General features: G+C 54.5%; 1 protein-coding gene across 31 annotated transcripts in view; it reads right to left on the bottom strand.

The window, feature by feature from the left end:
* Window positions 1–393: 393 nt before the first annotated feature.
* NPHP4 (nephrocystin 4) overlaps window positions 394–14,534 on the bottom strand; it is a 135,908-nt gene continuing 121,767 nt past the window's right edge. For 21 of the 31 annotated variants that reach the window (XM_063631903.1, XM_063631907.1, XM_055262368.2 and 18 more), the window contains 11 exons: window positions 14,197–14,402; window positions 11,995–12,221; window positions 11,593–11,779; window positions 10,363–10,446; window positions 5,325–5,481; window positions 4,617–4,702; window positions 3,960–4,045; window positions 2,689–2,860; window positions 1,923–2,102; window positions 1,474–1,617; window positions 394–990 (listed from right to left, as the gene is read on the bottom strand). In XM_063631903.1, coding sequence (XP_063487973.1) covers window positions 850–990; window positions 1,474–1,617; window positions 1,923–2,102; window positions 2,689–2,860; window positions 3,960–4,045; window positions 4,617–4,702; window positions 5,325–5,481; window positions 10,363–10,446; window positions 11,593–11,779; window positions 11,995–12,221; window positions 14,197–14,402 — 1,670 coding nt within the window. In that variant the 3' untranslated portion in view covers window positions 394–849. Of the gene's footprint in view, window positions 991–1,473; window positions 1,618–1,922; window positions 2,103–2,688; window positions 2,861–3,959; window positions 4,046–4,616; window positions 4,703–5,324; window positions 5,482–5,532; window positions 5,952–10,362; window positions 10,447–11,592; window positions 11,780–11,994; window positions 12,222–14,196; window positions 14,403–14,534 lie in introns of those variants that run through there. The other 10 variants (XM_063631913.1, XM_063631911.1, XM_063631910.1 and 7 more) reach the window with 6 other exon arrangements.

The following is a 14,534-nucleotide window of genomic DNA, read 5'->3' as shown; positions in this document are numbered from 1 at the left end:
TCCTGCCTCAGCCTCTCCGAGTAGCTGGGACTACAGGCGCCCGCCACCACGCCCGGCTAATTTTTTTGTATTTTTAGTAGAGACGGGGTTTCACCGTGGTCTCGATCTCCTGACCTCGTGATCCGCCCGCCTCGGCCTCCCAAAGTGCTGAGATTACAAGCGTGAGCCACCGAGCCCGGCCGCCCCTCGCACTTCTACCCGACTGCTGCCGTCTCAGAGCCGGGGTCTCAGCCCCCACCCAGGGCAGGCTTGAGCGGCCTCTCCATGAGGACACAGGGCATGGGCTGCCTGACTGGCCCCCATCATGTCTCTTCAAGGAGAAACCGGGCTTGTGCTGTAGACAGGAAGCCTCTGACACTGCGCCAGCAGGCACTCAAGAAAACTGCCAAGGGAAGATGTGTAAAAGTATAGTATTTTGTTCAACAATTTAAAAAAACAGATATAATACCAGCATAAAATATTGCATAGCAAATAATAGATTATGTTTGTACAAAATCCAGTAAGAAAAACATAATTTTATCATTTAGGATGATTCATAAAATACATTTTGAGCAACAGAGATAACGAGGGTCCCACATGGGTAGATGGCAGCAACAGAGCCAGAGCCACCGCCACAGAGTTCACGCTCACAGAACCCAGGCCTGCTGGGTGTCAGCAGCAGCTAAGCTGGACGCAGGTACTACAAAATGACCAGCGCTCGGTCTCTGCTTCCTCAGCCAAGTGCACAGGTCAGCCAGGTGGGCACTGAAGTGAAAGGCTGCGGAGAGGCAGGGAGGACGGCCTGCAGGGCAGGAGGGGCACAGACAGGCCCCAGCCGGGTGCCGCAGGAAAGACGTCACCCTCAAGCTCTCACTGGTAGATGACCTTCACGCAAAACGCCTCTTCGTTTTTGTCCTCATGGTCATTGATGTAGATCAGGATCTCCTCCTCCCCCAATCTCTGACTAGGCACAAACTGCAAGCCGATGGTGTAGGTCTCTCCACCCCCGACCTGGAAATAAGCATCCAAATCCCAGCGTCCACCCCCGGGCCGTCCCACGCTCTCACCAGCAACCTCTTGCACGGTTGTGTTTATTTCCAAGGGGAGCTGACAAGGCGGGGGAGCCCTGCGGGTACATCCAAGGCCTGCCTTCGACTTCAGCACCCAGAACAAGGATGGGAACTGGTGCTCAGCCAGGGTGACGCATTACTTGGACTCGGTGGCACACTTATTTTTGAGACTGAGCTGTCTAACATTACCATGAAAAGCCCTGGGCACATCACCCTTTCCCACGTTCAGGAGAAACTCTGCTAAATCTCCAGCTACTAAACAGAAAACGGGCCCACCCAACTATGGGACGGCATCTGTCACCACCCTGGGGCTTTTGGAAGACTGCTGGTGATTCGAGGAACTCGCTCCTAAATGCTGGCTAACTGCCCTCCATTCAGGTCCCCGGGGCTTCCCCTGGGAGTCCCAGGCACAGCCCCACCACACCTGGAAGGAGTCCTCCCTGAACCGCAACAGTTCCGGGTGGTCGCTGTGCAGGTGGAATGTCCTCCGGGAGGGGTAGGGGTTGGTGTAGGTGATCCTCTTGTTGACACCCTTCCCTTCGCCTGCAGCCAATGTGATCTCAAAGGCCTGTGGAGGGAGCAGACAGGGAGATGCTGCGGCCACTCGCAGGAACAGCCACTGGCCCTTCCTCCAAGTATTCCCTGAGTCTCCTGTGCACCATGCACGGGGACCCCCACAGAGATAAGACAAACACTCTCTGGAGCTTCCATCTGGGAGACAGACAGCACAGGAGCAAACACTCCTGCACCCAGCCCTGCTGGGTCAGAACACTGTATCCAGGTGGCCCGAGTCACAGGGCCGAGGTGGGGGTCCTGCAGTGCCCTGGTATTGAGCCCCCATCCCCTCAGCCTGTGCCTGACACACATACAGACCTTGGAGATGAGCGGCTGGCGGCAGGAGAGGCACACGAGCCAGGAGGCCACCAGCTGGTGGCAATCCACGTCCACCAGGTTGAGGTGGACGAAGCGGCTGCCGGCCCTGAGGGGCCTCACGCCAACATGCAGGTCCTGCACCCCACGAGGAGGCAGCACGAAGACACCTTTGGGGTCTGTCTTCAAGAGCAAGAGAGGCGGGTCAGGGCAGAGCCTCTCACGGTGTGCAAGCAAGGGGCTCCCGGGCTCCTGCAGCCCAACCAGCCAGGGGAGCCCAAGGTCATGGGTGGTTCTGGGGCAGCCAAATCTGAGGCCACAACCAACCCTGACATCACTGTGGCCGTGGCTCAGGTCTGCACCGGGCAAGTCCCTCCTCTCACATGGCGACTATTCCCTAAGCGCTGCCTTGGCAGAGAGAGAACTGAAGCCATCTCGGGCTTAAAACCCTGGCCAGCTGGTGGCACCAGGGGCCGCCCTCCCACCCCCTGTCTAACTGTGGCTTCACTAATGCCAGAGCTCCTGTCACTGTTTATCTTGCAGGAATTCTGAACACTGGCCTTTGGGGTGGTGTGTACGTCACTCACCCCACAATGGCACATCTAACAAAAGGCAACTGCCAGGAGGCCTCTGGTAACAGCGTCTGAGCACTGGAGGCACTGGAAAAGCTGCCGTCAGGGCCACCCACTGTGCTCTAGCTGAATGCCCACTGCCTGTCTCCAGGCTGGGGTTGGGGAGAGGCTCAGAAGGGCCCCCAGAGAGGCCGTACCTTCAGCTCCTGGGGATGCGAGGTGAAAGCTCTCACTTTCCTCACTGTCTGCGTCCCCCGAAGGACAAGGGACAGGCGGGTCAGCTGGCCTGCGATGCAGGAGACATCCACGCGCTGCAGGGAGTGGAGGTAGACCTGCCACGTCTGTATGGGTGTCGCCAGCCAGCGATCCCTACAGTGGGATGGGAGCCATCTGCACTTGTCCCGGAGGACTCAGCACCGGACTGAGAGAGGCCGACAAGGGCTGCCGGGAGCATGGGCACATGGGACGCCACGCAGGGAAAGCCCCAGAGGACCAGGCCCCAAGAGGTAGAGCTGGGGCCGTGCAGGGAAAGCCCTGGAGGACCAGGCCCTGGGAGGCAGAGCTAGGGCCTGGTGGCTCTGCCCCTGGCTGCCCACCTCCCACCCACAGCAGAGGCTCTCAGGGCGTGGCAGGGCTGCTTAGGAACCACGTCAAACAAATGACAAGGCACGCTTTGGCCAAACACACATCCTGGACAAGTGTCCACCCCCAAAAGGGGTTCTGAGGCAAAGCCAAGGGCAGCGCCACGCAGGAGACAGGGTGGGGCTGGAGGTCATGCCGGCCTGAACACAGAAGCCTGTTAGCATTTTAGGGCAAGAGCCTGCTGCTTCATAGTCAAATGGGGCTGGGTGAGGCATCTACATAGGCCCACGAGGAAGCCACTCTGAGACGTGGTCACATGGCCCCTCACCCTCTGGTGGGCACTCAGTGCAGGTTAGCCCCTGACCCACCCTCAGAAGCACTGCAGGAAATCTCCCAGCTCACACCAGTTTGAAAGGATTCTCACAGGGCTTGGGGATCCGACTTAGGAGGGGAGGGGAAAAGGGCCGGGTCATTTAGCCTGGAGGAGAGAGGGACAGGCAATTCCACCACAGTCCTCCCTCTCTGCAGGAGGGACCACACAGCTTCATTCACGCTGTTCAGCCTAGGGACTCAGCAAGAAAAGGTAATGAGGGGCTTCTGGGTGGCCCGTGCCACTATCTGGGGACAGAGGCTGACTGGTGTCTTTCCTTGGTGGCACAAGCTGCATCCCAAGTCACTCAGGCTGCACGTGCCCCTCCAGAATGCCTTCCCCAGGCCCCCGCAGGCCCTGAACTCGCAGCAGAATCCCGCCTCACAAAGCGAAGGCCAGACAGCTCCCCCAAGTTTAGGAAGGGGCCAAGACCACTTTCAATCCACCAGCAGCCCCAGGCCTGCCTCCTCCTCTCCTCCACCACAGCCTCCAAGTCCCCAAAGCCTGCGCACTTACGAGTAAATGATGACAAAGAAGTCTTTGATCTCTGGGCTCGGACCACTGGCTACCTTCAGAAATATGTCCCGTGGCTCCCCGGGGCCCTGCCAACCAGATGTGCAGCACATCAGGGCACACAGCGCTCTGCCGACCCCAGCCTGGCCCCTAAATCTGTGACTAGTACATGCAGCGAGTGATGGCCAGCCCCTCCCAGAACGAATCTGTTCATGTTCTATACCAGTTGGAATTCACTATTCTGTTCACTGCCAAAGAGAAAATCATTAGCTTCCTGATTTTACATGGATCTCAACATTTAGATTCTATAGGAGATTTTATCTGGTTTCCTAACTGGTCATAACACAATTATTGCCTTATCCTTTACACAATGGTAATTAATAAGTGCCTTAATTACCATTCACTTTATTCACTTTGCTTCACGCCTTATTAAAATTTAAATTCAGATGATCAAGGAGCTGATCTGCTAGTAGAAAAAATAAAAGCATGCTCATAAAGCTCTCATAAGGATGTCAAAATAGCCCTTTAGTACCTTGGGAAAGAAACCACTTAGCAGAAAACCTAAAATGCAGAGGCTCCCAGGAGACCCGTGGGGAAGATGACAGGGGCTCAGACTCGCTGGGAAGGATCTGCCTGAGCTGGGGCCACAACACAACCTACCACATTCTGGGTCTCACAGATGACGTTCGGGTCGCTGCAGCGAACGTGGACTGGGGGGTCCTCACCAAGCATTCCCACCGGAGCACCTGGAGCAGGGGAAATGTTAAAAAGAGTCTTTTGACAGCCCCAACCTGTGTGGAGACGGCCCCACACGTTACACACTATAGGACGGGACAGGCTCGTCACAGGTGCTCAGCAAGACACCTGCTGGGGAAACGGACGCCGCCGCCTTTCTCAGGACAGCATCCACGCACTGTGTCCCCTGCATGGACACGGCCCATTCAGCCCACTGGGCTCGGCTGCAGCCACCTCCACAGGGAATAATCAATGGGGCCACAAAAAGGGAAGCGCAGCTCCCTGGAGCAGGGAAGCCTGCACTCTGCTGTAAAGGGCACCTGCCAGAAACACGCGGGCCGGCAGCTGAGGAGGTAGGTGTTCCTCCAGGCACACCTGGACCTGGGCCGCGGGAGCTGGGACTTTTTAGATGGGCGGACTCAGCCGGCGAATGCGCACCTAGTCATCTCAGAGGTGGCAAGAGGGACACCGTTTCAAACCATAAAGGTAGGAGACTGAATTCCCCAGGCCCCATGTGCTGCTCTAACAGCACCAGGGCATGAAGCCATGAGGTCATCTGTCACCCTCAGGAGGTGTCTACTTCCAGCAGGTGAGCCTGCAACATGTGGGCCACAGGGTCAGTGCAGGACCTGCCTGGAAGCGTGTGCCAGGGCGGCAGGCGGATGGCCTTCTTCAGGAAGGAGAGCTCCGGGTGATAGAAGCGGAAGACCTGGTCCACCACGTGGGGCTGCAGCTCCACGGTCAGGCAGAGCACGGCGATCGGTTTGCCGCCACTCGCTCGGAACAAGACCTGTGAGGAGGCCACGCTGAGTGTTGGGACGGGCATGAGGCTTGTGAGCAGCTTCTTGTCCCTCCTTAGACAGCACAGGTATCTCCACTGTTGCCATGACCCCCGCAGCCTCCACTGCCATGAGGACGGAAGGGTTGAGCATCGTCAAAGGCAGGGACTAAGTCTGCAGCAGCAGGTCTCCACCCGGAGGGGATCGCTAAGCTAGGTCTGGGCCAGCACCCACACAGGGCACCGAAGCAGCCACACTGCTGTTATTTCTCGCAAGAACAGCACACTTCTTAAATGCCAGTGGAGAAGGTCTGCAGTCCCAAGTCAAAACTACTCCCGCCATGATTCCACCTCTCGACACCCTGCAAGCATGTGCGCAAGTCAGGCCAGGAGGTCCTGGAGTGGGTGGTGGCGGGGCCAAGTTCACGGTCAAGCACATCAGCACAAGTTCTTTGATTCCAAATGGCAAAAAGAGGCTGTGCCTAAACCAAAGGGGTTAGAAATAGAAAGTTTCCTGGTTTCAAAAGAGCTACTCATTAAAAACCATATTGTCTAAAGAGGTATTAATTTGGACAACTGATAAAAAGGCTATGTTTGTTTCAAGATATATACACACCCACAGAGACATGCATACTCACACACACATGCACTCACACACACGCATGCACCCACATGCACCCACACATGCACACACATATGCATGCAAACATGCACCCAGGAACCCGCACACATGCACACACATGCACCCACACGCATGCGTGCACATGCACACATGCATGCACCCAGACGCACGCACACACACCCATGCACACACCTACATGCACACACATCCACCCACACATGCGTGTGCACACACATGCACCCCCACATGCACGCACCCACACATGTACACCCACATGCACAAATATATGCACACACACGGATGCACACATACATGCACACACACCACCCACACATGCACGCGCACACACACACACACTTCACACCTGCACACACCGAGAAGGAGAGAGTGGGGCAGGGCAGGAATGGAAACAAGATCCTTCCAAATATATCTTGCTTTATAGTTTGATTTTTGACTTACTTAAATGTTTTTAACTTTGAAAACTAAACTAAAATAAATAGTGTGTCAATGTATTAAAAATAAATCTAACCTTCTATCAAGTTAGTGCTGTAACTACCCAGAGAAAAATTCTTTAAGTAAATTTAAATCACAGGACACAAAGGACCTAAGGACAAATGCACCTTCAGAAATCTTGCACTGACAGATAGTGTCTATCCCTGGTTGGTACTGTTTTGAAATATACACATACACAAAGATGGCCAGTGGTATTGTAGCCAAAGGGATTTGGCCAGTGTGGTCAGCAGATTGGTTATATACAGAGGAAATTAGGCAAATAAGTAAATATAGTGAACCAAATGAGAGCCAGGTTTCTCATGAGCAGAAATGGGAATTACAAACATGGAAAAAAGACAACAGGAAGAAACCCGTGATGTTGAACTGGTGTTGGAAGAACTGCTGCAAATTCATGGTCTTCAGCACACTAGAAACAGTAGTCTGTGCACATACACACACATACATATGCACACACACATATCTATACATCGTATATGCATGATATGCACATATGTATATGTACGTATCTGTATGCACATGCATACACCTCTTAGGTCTCTCTGCTGAGAGGGACTAGCAGCAGTGACATCCCAGTAGTACTGAGTACATCTAACACTCAAATCTTGGTTTCTAAATATCATTCTCCAACCAAAGGAACCTTAGCTAAATGGCTGACATTCCTGAAATGCAAGCTGAGCCTGGGGCATCTTGCTGTGCTAGGCAGTAAGGAAGGACTCAAAGGAGTACAGGGGTGAATCAACAGGACGCAGGAGCTGGCCTGAAGGGGCTGCCCTGGTTAGTCAGGGACTACACAAATATGAGCAACAAAATAAATAATGATAGTAACAAAATGAATAAAATAGAAATTCATTGTTCATAAGGATATAAAAAGTAAATAGGTGAATGGGGTGAAGGCACAGCTCTGCCTTACATAAAATACCAATAATCAACAGAGAAGGAATGATGGAATTGGAAAATCCGTGGCAGGCAAGCATCCCACTAACTACCAACTCGGGCCAGGTCATCAGTGCACACTGACACCTAGTGCGTATAAGTCTGATGAAGAATAGGGTATTTGAATGGCCTCAGTATCTCCCAACAAGATACTTACTCATTACTTTCTAATTACTAGACATTTCCTGATATTACAGGAAAAAAGCATGGCAGATGCCATCTTAACTGAATGAAAACAGTAACATCGCCAGTAACAGGACAAAGCAACACGGTGTCCCTCACAGTATGATGTTTGTAGAGGACACAGCAAATGTCTGTGGAGGTCCTGCCCCAAGTGCATAACCTGGGTCTAACTGAAACGAACACCAGACCAGCCCCCCTGGGCACGCCCTGCAGGATAACTGCCTGTGCGCTTCAGAAGAGCCGCAGCCATGCCGGAAGGACTCTGTGGGCAGCGGGCTGGTGGGGGCCACTGGGCAGGCCGTCTATCAAGTGCTGGGACATTTGTGAATGTGAACGGGGCCTGTGATGACAGAAGAAGAGCGTCAGTTCCCTAATTCTCATGGCTCTGCCTTGGCCACAGAGGACAGTGACCTTATTTTCAAGACAACCCAGCTCGAAGTGTCATGGAGTAAAGGGCACTACCTGATAATTTATTCTCAAATTGTTCAAGAAAAATGCACAAACAGAGAGTGGTGAGGCAAACATGGCAAAGGTTAGGGACCGGGAAGTCTGGGAAAACCCTATGTGGGGACTCTGCACTCTTCCTGTAACTTTTCCCTAAGTTCTAAATTATTTCAAAATAACTACTTTTTATTAAAAAAAGGCACAGGAGTTAACTTGAAAAGGATGGCGGTGGCCACAGAGAGGGCAGTTCCAGCATTTAAGAGCAGTGCCTCCATGGGATGAGAAATACAAATATAACGCCCCGGTGTCCATCACGAGACGCCACAAACACGGATCGTCTCTGGAGGCTGCTAGAACACAGCTCATTTATTTGAAAATTGATAAATAAAGGGAATGATTCTAACATTCATCCTCACTTTCAAGTACAAAGTATATTTTAAGGTAACCAAACTGCTGATGGGAAAAGTCCTTGTTTGTAGAAAAATCACAGGAAGAATGACAGGACTGCAATTTCACCATTTTCCACCCTGGATGGAACACGCAGTGGGCCAGGAGCCTCAGCTGGATGCGAGTGAGGGAGACATGGGTAACGGCATCAGGCCGTCAGCACCTGAGCACGGTGACAGCCAGTATGACCTCTGTGGGTGGCCTTCATGGACGACGGGGTCTGCCCACTGAGCAACTCCAGAGGCGGAGCACCCCAGGACAGCGGGTCCTGATCCATACACACCAGCTGTAGAAAGGCCCGCGCTTACAGCCCCAGCAGACGATGCCGAGATCTGCGCTGACTGGGGGCAGCGATGACAGCATGCAGTCATGATAAAAAGAAAATTCCTTATCGGTCAGAGATACACACTGCAGTAATTATGGGTAAACTAACACAATGTCTAGGATTTCCCTTCAAACTCCAAATTCATGTGAAGAGATCATATTTTTGAGTAAAGATTATTTTAAGGTGAAAACACCTGAAATCTTATCTGAACTTCCCTTATCTGACTAGTGCACAGCCTCCTGAAAATGCAGCTGCCATTAACCCCCTATGTGAAAGTGAAAGTGAAAGCATCCTGCAAATTCCAGGAAGGTCACAGACTGGCCATGCTCACAGCATAAAAAGACAACAGAATGTCCCCACCTTCCCACAGAGGCCCTGGCCCTCGCCCCCTTTGTGCTACATTGGCACAGAAACCTCGACCTCTGGGCATTTGGCAAGCTACTCACTTCCCAATGCTGCCACAGGCTCACGACGATAAGGCCCGTCTTTTCTCCTGTCCCTCTGTCTATGGTCATCCACCTGCAGGCCTTGCCATTCAGACCTAAGCTAGCAGAGGAAACCTTCCTCCCAATGGTTTTGGCAACAGGATGTGATGGCTGGGACTTCCCACACATGTAAAGAAAAGGCATTAACCTAGAGCACTCAATAAAGAACAGATGTATTCCTTAGATCAAGGCAAAGCTGTGGCTGCATATTTAAATAAAATAAAGCAAGTTTTCGCTGGTGGTGGGGCCCGGTGGACACAGAGGGCCAGGCTGCAACCACAGTGAGACCCGGGCCACGGGAACCCCACAGCCTCAGGCCAGGACTGCGCTGAACTCTGAATTCTGTCCTCCAGGCAAGGTGTAGGAAAGACCAAAGCTTTTTAATTTTGTTTTTCACTTCCCAACTACTACAAAAGGCATGTTTCTACCGAATAAAAAAAAAAAACCTTCAGAAACTGCCATAAGGCAGCAGTGTCTCAAGCTCCTCCTGAGAATGTCACAACCAGCTGTTGAGAAGCAGGTGCCTTACTACACGGCCTTCGCTTAGCAAGGGACGTAACCAAGGACTAAGTCTTATTTCCAGGAAGAACCACACCACACACTCACACACCAGGGAATACTGTGTGTGAGGCTCACGGAGTGGCCGCAGGCTGTGGCAGCCACCACGGGAACCGCGGCTTCACACCCGGAGAGCCCTGGGCTGTGAGAAGGCGGCCACCAAGGAGGCATTTCCCACCAGACACCATGCAGGCTGTGCCAGCGCCCAGACAGAGCTATCCTGCCCAGCGAGGACACGGAGAAGGCCATTCCCAGGCCCACACCACCCTGCCCTGACCTGGCCCCAGCCCTCCCCTCCAGGAGGGGAGAGAAGGACACAAGGGTCGGGCCCTGAGAATACCCAGGAAGCCCTGAGGTCGGTTTGTCCTCTGTTGCCCCTTTACCTTGGCTTGTTTAGTGGGCATTGCGCTGCACTTCCAAGGTGACACGGCGTCCGTGCCCTTCTCGTTGCTCAACCAAGGAGAGGCCTGCAGGAACCGATCAGCACAAGCAGGTCAGGAAGCGACACCACCAGGCGACCAGCACCTGTGCTTAGAGACACCACTGCCACCCAGCTGGGAGCCACCAGCCTCCTCTCACACTGACTCTCCAGGCAGCAACCATTACCAACTGGCCTCACTATGCCAGAGAAGGCTGAGGCTGCCAGCAGCAAAGGGAACAGCAGATCCCAGGTAGAAACCCGGCTCTGCCTGAAGCCAAAAGCCTGAGGTCCCACCTGCTGTCCTCACAGCCCATCCCAAGAGCCAGCATGGAATCCTGTGAGTGAGCCTCTAGGGACATCTCAAGTCCACCTTAAGCGATGACCACCACCCTAGAGAGCTGACCCCAAAAGGTCAAAAGCTGAAACACCCACTCCACACCCCATGCCTGCCTCACACACCCAGGCATGACACACCCCCTGCAGGCACGCCTCGCACACCACCCCCTGCACACAACTGCATGCCTGCATACCTCACACACTCCTTGCATACCTCACACAGACCCCCACACGCACAACTCCTGCATGCGTGCCTCACACACACCCCTCATACATGCCTCCTGCACCTCACATATCCCCCCTGCACACACACGTCATATCCCCCCTGCACACACACCTCACATATCCCCCCTGCACACACACCTCCACATACACCCTGTACACATACCTCTTGCATATATACCCGCTGAACGCATGCTCCCTGCACACATCCTCCCTGCACGCATGCTCCCTACACACATGCTCCCCACACACATGCCTGCAAAGCTGCATCTTGCATAGAGCAGCCAGTGCTGCAGTCGGAAGGGACCAAACGTTAACCGGAAAGAAGATACTAGAAAATGTCGATCCATTAGATTCACTGGGCTTTAAGAAGCCCTTCCAACCAACTTAGTAAAGCAAATTAGGAGGAGATGGTCCAGCTCGACATCCATCAGGCTGGAAAAGAGAAAGGACTGGTTGCCACTCGCAGTGTACATGCCAGGGCTCTTGTTGAACACCAAGGGGAGTGGGCGGCAGCCCCAGGGCTAGTCCGTCTGCACAGGCAAGGGAGGGACACTGGTGGAGACCAGAAGCATTCTCAATTTCCCACCGTCGTCAGCCAAATGCAGCTTCCCTGTGTGCCTGACACCCGTACCTGCACCATGGCCAGCTGCCCTGCAGAGAAGCTCTGGAACTTGAAGGGGACGTGGGTGGTCTCGTGGGGGCGCAGGTAGAGCTGGGGGGCCAGGGTGCCACGCAGGTGGAACATGTCCTCCTCCACCGGTGAGTGCAGGCCAGCAGCACCCTTGAAGTCCCTCCACTCCTGACTGTCCACGATGACGCTAGGGGAGGCAGTGTCCAGGCGTCAGGGCAGTTCCTCCCAAGAAGGCCCACAGGAGGCTGCGTCCCACCCACCGAGAGCGGTGCTCAGAGGAGGGGGAGAGAGGAGTCAAATCGCCCCGGCTCTTGGGCAGAATTCAAGCCAGCTCAGCAGGGGCGCCGGCTGCACCCGACACAGATCTGGGCTGGGGCAGGACGGGCACTGCCGAGACCTCACCTGAGCTCGGGGTTGTCGATCTCCACGGTCACCGTGTGCTGTGTGTTGTGGGGGTTCTTAAGCACAAACTCGAAGAACTCGGCGACCCCCAGCGTGGCGTGGAGAGTGTGCTCCGTGGTGATGGCCAGGCTCAGCAGGCTGGCGATGCTCTCGGCCTTCGTGCGCTCCCGGTAGGCGGCGATGACCTGTAGGTCCCGCAAGTGCTGTGTGCGGACGCTCTGCTGGGCCTGCAGACAAGAGGACATGGGCAGACAGGGTCCGAGGCACCCTCTCCTCCACAAGGGGCCACTGCTGGCCGCCCACCACCCGCGATCTCAGAACACGACATTTCTCCACGAGCATCGCCACCACCGCCCCCTTCCTTGACCATGTGGTCTGGGTGGAACTGGCCAGCCCCACCCAGGCATGGATCTCAGGCAGTGCTGGACAGAGATCTGCTGGCTGTGTCCCTGACACAGAGATCCACACAGCACCCCTGCCTGCTCCTGAGAGACTCTTCACAGGCACGAGTCTGGCCCCCTGCACAGTGGAGAATTAGAAGTTTCAAACAAGAGAAAACAGTGGCCTCAAAACTATGGTGACAGGCCTCACCAGCCAGGTCCCCAACACAACATCGGGAGCCCTGTCTGGGCCCAGCATCCACAGGAGAGGACATGCCCCCAGCCTGCTGAGTCTCAGTCACACCGGGTCAGAGTCCGGGGAGGAGCAGCACGCTGCCTCAGCAAGGCTCAGCCACCCCCTTGCTCTGATGCCCCAGGGACTCGAGGGGCCTGGCCAGCACACATGGCTTCTACAGGTTGGAGAATGGCTTTTCTTGTGGGCCTTACAAGAAAAAGTGAGGCCCAGTAGAGGCTGCTTTGCAAGATCTCAGGCTTGACTCCCCATGCCAGGGAGTGAGCCGGCCTGCAGCTACTCCAAGAAGCCGCACAGCCAGGTGCTGGGAACCTTCTGTCTAACACAGAGGAGACTGAGGCGTCAGAGAGATGGGCTGACTTTAATGCTTTCAGGATTTAACTCAAAAGGCGAGGACAAAATTTGATTTCTGACTTAAATGACTTTGGACATTCACTTTCCAACATCCAAGGCTCTGGCTGTTCCTTTGCAGGGGGATCAGAGCTGGCCTTTTACACTTGGGGCTTCCATCAGAATTTTATCATCAGAGCTTTTCAGGAGTGGAACCTCTGACAGGCTGTGCTGGATGACGGGGCCAGACATGAGTTAGGATGAGAAATAGGGCTAGGGCTGAGAGTGGCTCCTCAATTCCAAGTTCATGCTGACAGAGCTAAGGTTATCCAGGCTGGGGGCCTCCAGAGGCCACAGCTTCAAGCCCTGCCAGCTGGGAGGGAGGGAGGAAGGGAAGGGAGGGAGGTGGGGTGGGTGTCCTGAGGCCTGGGAGGAGGCCCCAGACAGGCCCTACCCTGGCCTCCCTCTAGTCCCTCCCTCCTCCCTGACCACTGAGCCCACCAGTCCTGTGGGCTCAGGCCAGGCCTCCCCACCCCGTGTTCTCTCACCATGCCTCTTCCTCACCCCATCAGACTGAACTGAGCCTAGGCAGGGACCGAGGCGTCTGCATCCACCTTTGAGCACCAAGGACTTGCTGGCAGGGAGGCTGAGTGGCGGCCCTGCTGAGTTTACTGTCAGGAAAAGGGACACCTCTGTTCAGACCCCGGCCTGCCTACTTGCAAGGGGGAATCTCAGGAGATCTTTCTCGAGGCCCCCGTGGTTCCCGACTTCTGTGAGCCCAGGAGGTACAACCATTCTCACCTCCCACTTCTCAGTAGCAAAATATTAAAAGTTCTATTTAGATTTTCAGCCAAAAAGGGGAATTTTTCTAGCCGGAACGATTACACTGACAACCCAGGATAAGTCAGTTGTTCACAGCTCTGGTCCTCAGACCCCAGGGAGCCTCAGAATCACCTGCAAAGCTTTCTTCAAACCCAGGCTCCGGGTTTGAAGCCCAAACCAATCAGTATCAGAATCTCCAGGGGTGACACCCAAGAACTGGCTTTTATTAAAAGCTCTCCAGATAATTCTCACTTAAAGATTTCCCCCGGTGGCTGAAAAAGTCCAATTTTTTTATATTCTGTCCCTAGGACTTGGGAGGAAGGTAAGAGAGAATCATGTGGGAGGCAGGGAGAGACGTGCACAGTGACTCCGTCTGCGTGGAGACCCCAGGACAGTGACAGCTGAACAAACCCTCACCAACACGCTCGTCCCGCGCCGGCCCAACTCTCCCCCGGCCTCCTTCAGGCGCACAGACCTCATCCGCTCCAGCTTACGCCTGCGGGTGGCATCCGACTCACAGCTGATGTCCTGGGGCCCCTTGCCCTGCCGGGCATGGGTCAGTAGCATGGCGGCCAGCTCACTGTCCACATCTGCCAGCTTCTGTGCTTGTACCACGTGTTTTCCTGCAAAAGCGTCAGAGCGGGAGTCAGGTGGATGTGCAGTGTCTGCCTTCCAGGAGCAGACACCGGGGCAGGCCTCCCAGGACCACCTATCCAGGAAGGGAGCTCAAGAGCATGGCTCTGCTTCTTGCAGCT

The sequence above is a fragment of the Symphalangus syndactylus genome, chromosome 22 (genome assembly GCF_028878055.3).
Source record: "Symphalangus syndactylus isolate Jambi chromosome 22, NHGRI_mSymSyn1-v2.1_pri, whole genome shotgun sequence".
NCBI classification, from domain to species: Eukaryota; Metazoa; Chordata; class Mammalia; order Primates; family Hylobatidae; genus Symphalangus; species Symphalangus syndactylus.
The sequence above is the reverse complement of the archived record's forward strand: the minus strand, read 5'-3'. Positions and strand labels throughout refer to the sequence as shown.